The 5,510-nt window shown below is 50.8% G+C and overlaps 1 protein-coding gene across 1 annotated transcript; it reads left to right on the top strand.

Annotated features, from left to right (window-relative positions):
- The first annotated feature begins 388 nt into the window (after positions 1 to 388).
- LOC148191638 (uncharacterized) lies at positions 389 to 2,089 on the top strand. Its single transcript, XM_088100638.1, has one exon. It carries the CDS (start codon positions 389 to 391, stop codon positions 2,087 to 2,089), a length of 1,701 nt encoding a protein of 566 aa, XP_087956764.1.
- Positions 2,090 to 5,510: the final 3,421 nt, after the last annotated feature.

Genomic DNA, 5,510 nt, shown 5'->3' with positions numbered 1-5,510 from the left:
GATCTAGCAGTTATAACTCCTACACAATCAACTTCAATAACTGACCGGATTATCAGGTAACCGGATCATCAGGTAACGGTTTATTTTACGGTTTTAAATACACACAGCATACCAGAAAAAAGGTACGTTTTTCCCTAAGAAGAATTAAGAAAAGATTTCTTGATCTAATCACCTCACTGACTTGAGCGTCGGAGTGCCTTTGCAGGTACCCAGCCCACCTTTACCCAAAGAACAGAGCGTAGAAAGAGAGAGGAATCATCACAGAGTTCAGAAGAAGAGGCGGTCCGGTTTTATTTGGTTTGTATTTCGGTCTCCACATCTCTACTGAAACATTTTGGCGCCCACCGTGGGGCCGAGACTTAACATCCCAGCGACGACCACCGAAGCTATGGAAGACGCCAACACTCGCGCTTTGATCCAGCAACTGCAAACCCAGATTGAAGCACAAGCACAAACTATACGGGAGCAGCAGGAACTCCAGCGCAAGCAGGCGGAGGAGCTGGCGGCACTGAGGGCGCAACGCCCAGAACAATCTGCCTCTAATCGGCAGGATAATAATGGATCGAGTCACCATGGAAAACCATCAGACCACTTCGATGGGGGGAGGAAAGGGCCTACTTCGATGCGCCTCACCAACTTACTCCCTTTCACGGAGGCCATCCTGCAAGCGCACATGCCAGATAAACCTCCCCCTACGTTAGAACGTTATGATGGCTCCGCCGATCCTGACAATCACCTACGCAACTTTGTAGACGCCATGGCGTTCTACACAGACAATGACCCTGTCATCTGCAGAGCTTTTTCCTTATCTCTCAAGGATGAGGCCTTGGAGTGGTTCCACACTCTTCCACGGAATTCTGTAGACTGTTTTGCGACAGTCGAGACGTTGTTCAGAAAACAATACGCAACCAACAGGAAACCGGAGATGACGGCTGCTGAGTTGGTAAATACCAAGCAGGAGAAGGATGAAACACTGAAAGCGTTCATGCAACGATATAACGAGACGACCCGGCGTGTGAAAGATATCAATCACACTTTCATCATCAGCAATCTACCTTCATGCTTGAGGTCAGGATATTTTGCAGAACAATTATATGCTGACCCTCCCGCATCTATGGAGGAGCTACAATCCACAATTGCAAAATTCATCCGCATCGAGGATCTCCGAAACTGTCGGAAGAAACAACAACAAGATACCACCAGTCACGATGTCAAGAAAACCGCAAAACGATCGACCAACGACTACAAACCAGATCGACCGCCCCGAAAAGAATCAGGGTGGACACCTAAGTACGATCGTTATGCAACCCTCAACGCACCCAGGGCAAAGGTGCTAGAGGAGGCTTTACACGCAGAACTACTAACTGTGCGACGACGAGCTACTCCCAAAAACGCGGACAGCAGTAAGGCCTGCCGTCTCCACATGAATCGTGGGCATGACACAGAAGAGTGTAACTTGGTGAAAGACGAGCTGGAACGACTCATCCGAGCAGGCTACCTCCAGAACTACGTTAAGGACAGAATTTCTACCAGAGCCACAACTCCTCACCGAAAGGATCCATCCAGACGGAGCCCTGAGCGTTCACCTCCCAGGGATGACCGACGCCGCAGGCGATCGCGCAGTCCACCTCGACGGACGGAGAGAGAACGTTCGGTTAGAGGTCGAATTGACACCATATCGGGTGGCTTCGCCGGAGGGGGAGTGTCGTCCTCCGCCAGGAAGCGACATCTTAGACAGCTAAAATCAGTCCATATGGTAGATCGACAGACTCGGTCTATTCCCGATATTACCTTCACCAATGCAGATTTCCACGCGCCCGACCCTGATCACGATGACCCTATGGTCATCACCGCGGAAATAGCTCGATACGACGTCAGTAAGGTACTGGTCGATCAGGGAAGTTCGGTCAACATCTTATATTGGTCCACTTTCAAGAAGATGGACCTATCCGAGGACCTCATCGCCCCTTTTAACGAGCAAATCGTAGGTTTCTCAGGGGAAAGAGTAGACACCAGAGGATACCTTGACCTCGAACTCGGCTGGGAACAAGTCGAGAGGCACCTGAACTCCGAGTTCGATTCCTCTTAGTCGAGGCAAATACGTCGTACAACGCCTTGCTAGGACGACCTTGTCTGAATGCTTTTGGAGCAATCGTATCTACCCCTCACCTCGCCATGAAGTTTCCGACAGAGAGTGGTACTATTTGTACCGTGAGGGCGGATCAACGAACAGCCCGACAATGTTATGCGGCCGGGCTAAAGGTTACCCCCTTCATACCAACTCGAAGGGCGAAAGGAGCTGAGACGGCGGCAGTCGACTTGGACCCCCGGACCAATATAGACGAACGTCTTCACCCGCAAGGCGAGGTCAAGCTCCTTTCATTGGCGGCGGATACATCCAAAACCACCACCATAGGTGGGAATCTCACTCCGAGTGAAGAGCACGATCTAGGATGTATACTCCGGAACAATGCAGACTTGTTCGCATGGACGGCCGCCGACATGCCTGGAATCCATCCTGGGGTCATGGCTCACAAATTGTCCATCTTCCGCGAGGCACGACCTGTCGCTCAGAAGAAACGACGATTCGGGGAGGAGAAGCGCAAGGCCATTCAAGTCGAAGTCGAAAAGTTGATGACCGCCCGGTTCATCAGGGAGTTGACCTACACTACGTGGTTGTCGAATGTCGTCATGGTCAAGAAGTCGAACGGCCAGTGGAGAATGTGCGTCGACTTCACCGATCTCAACAAAGCGTGTCCCAAAGACTCATATCCCTACCTAGTATCGATCGTTTGGTAGATGGAGCTTCGGGTCACGTTATACTCAGCTTTCTCGATGCCTATTCGGGATACAACCAAATCCCAATGTATGAACCGGATCAGAACAAGACAGCCTTCATTACCGAACGCGCTAATTACTGTTATGAGGTCATGCCGTTCGGTTTGAAAAATGCCGGGGCCACTTATCAACGCCTCATGGATAAAGTCTTCCATCATCAAATAGGACGATGCATGGACGTGTATGTCGACGACATGGTTATTCGCAGCAATTCTGTGGAACAACACCTGCAGGATTTAAAGGAAGTTTTTGGCCAACTCCGACGGTATAATATGCGCCTTAATCCTTCCAAGTGTACTTTCGGTGTCCCGGCGGGTAAGTTCTTGGGCTTCATGCTTACACGGCGAGGCATCGAAGCTAATCCCGACAAGTGCAGAGCTGTACTCGACATGGTTGCTCCAAAAACTCAAAAGAGGTGCAACGTCTAGTGGGTCGACTCACAGCCCTGTCCCGATTCATTCCGAAGCTGGCTGAGCACATCAAGCCCATCCTGAAGAATTTGAGAAGAACACCACACGACACTGGGACGATGATTGTGAAACAGCATTCAACACGGTCAAACGCATTCTCACCAGCCCTCCTATTATGGCTCGACCAGATGATGGGTCCGACTTGCAGCTGTATATCGCAGCATCCCCCCATGCTGTCAGTGCGGCCTTGATACAGGAAGCGCCCTCCCTCAAGCTGATATACTTCATCAGTCGTACGCTGCAAGGGGCTGAAGAACGATATTCTCGGATTGAGAAAATTGCTCTAGCCCTGCTCACAGCTTCTCGCCGACTCCGACCATACTTCCAGAGCCACCAGGTAATAGTCCGCACAGATCACCCTATAGCCAAGATCCTCCGCAAACCAGACTTGGCAGGTCGGATGGTTGCCTGGTCCGTGGAACTGTCAGAATTCGGGATCCGTTATGAGCCGCGCGGGTCCATCAAGGGTCAACATTTAGCAGACTTTGCAGCTGAGTTGATACACGCACCAGAGGACTTGACTCCCATGTGGCACCTCAATGTGGATGGTTCCTCCACAAAAGGGGGGAGGAGCCGGTGTCGTCCTAGAAGGACCAGATGGTTTAGTCATAGAGCAAGCCATCACGTTCAAGTTTCCAGCTAGCAACAACCAAGCCGAGTACGAAGCCTTAATAGCTGGCCTATCCCTGGCCAGGGAATTCACGGTAAATCGTCTTGAGTGTCGAATGGATTCAAAGTTGGTAGTCGGCCACGTGAACGGCACTTATCAAGTCAAGGATAATAACTTACTCCGCTATTTCCACAAGGCTCAAACTTTACTCCAAGACTTCGTCGAGGTTAGCGTCATCCATGTACCAAGGGAGCAAAACGCAAGAGCAGACCTCTTGTCTAAGTTAACTCATTCTAAAGAGCGAGCGCAACTATCCTCAATCATTAAGATGACGCTCGACCGTCCAATCGTCGAAACTTTTGTCACCAGCACGTCGGCCCCCATAACAGACTGGCGTCAGCACATCAAGGATCTCATGGCGAAACAAGACCAGGGAGAGAGCATCACTGTGACCGACTCCCGACGCATTGCACGTTTTGTATGCATCGGCGACGACCTATACCGCCGCGGTCACAACACTCCTCTGTTAAAATGCATATCGGAGGAAGAGACAGACTACGTACTACGCGAATTGCACACCGGGATATGTGGATTCCATTCAGGTAAGCGGACCCTACGGGCACGCGTTCTCCGTGCAGGTTATTACTGGCCTACTCTCGACCACGACTGTGAGACATTTGTCAAGAAATGTATCTCATGTCAGGCCCACGGTCACGACATCCATGCACCTCCTGAAGATTTACACAGTATTGTTTCTCCCTGGCCGTTCGCTCAGTGGGGCCTCGATATAGTTGGACCGTTACCGATCGCCAAGGGCAAAATAAGTTCCTTCTCGTGGCGGTCGACTACTTCACAAAATGGATAGAAGCCGAACCATTGTCCATCATTAGTGCCCAACGAGTGCAGAAGTTCATTTGGCGCCTCATCTGCCGGTTCGGCCTCCCCCAGAAGATCATCACTGACAACGGTCGACAATTCATCGAGCGAAAGCTAGAAGATTTCCTTAGTAATTTGGGCATTAAACATGTCACCTCGTCCGTCGAACATCCTCAGACGAATGGCCAAGCAGAGGCCGCAAACAAAGCCATATTGACGGAGTTAAAGAAGCGACTCGGTGACGCAAAAGGTTTATGGGTGGAAGAACTACCAGAGGTTTTGTGGGCATACAGATGCACTCCTCACGGATCGACAGGAGAAACACCATTCAACCTGACTTACGGCACTGACGCCATGCTCCCAGTCGAGGTTGGCGAACCTTCGTTAAGACGAAATATCACTGATATGACACTTAACGAAGAACAGCTGCGGACGAATCTCGATGTACTTCCTGAGCGTCGAGAAATCGCCACCATCCGTGCAAAAGCACAAAAGCGAATGTTATCTCGCGATACAACACCAAGGTCAAACCCAGAACCTTCAAAACTGGCGATTTGGTTTGGAGAAAACGAGGAGAAGCTAGGAAGAATCGAGCACATGGCAAGCTAGCCGCCAACTGGGAAGGCCCGTTCCGCATCGCCGAGGACATGGCAAATGGAGCATACCGCCTTCAACTCCTCGACGGACAGGCCATTCCCAACACGTGGAACGCTACC

The sequence above is a fragment of the Vigna umbellata genome, chromosome 10 (assembly GCF_029865625.1).
Source record: "Vigna umbellata cultivar VRB3 chromosome 10, Vumbellata_1.0, whole genome shotgun sequence".
NCBI classification, from domain to species: domain Eukaryota; kingdom Viridiplantae; phylum Streptophyta; class Magnoliopsida; order Fabales; family Fabaceae; genus Vigna; species Vigna umbellata.
Note: the sequence above shows the minus strand (reverse complement) of the source record. Positions and strands in the feature narration are given on the sequence as shown.

Bases quoted from the DNA above. Each gene is read 5' to 3' on its own strand.
- LOC148191638 (XM_088100638.1), top strand. From the start codon at position 389: ATGGAAGACGCCAACACTCGCGCTTTGATCCAGCAACTGCAAACCCAG.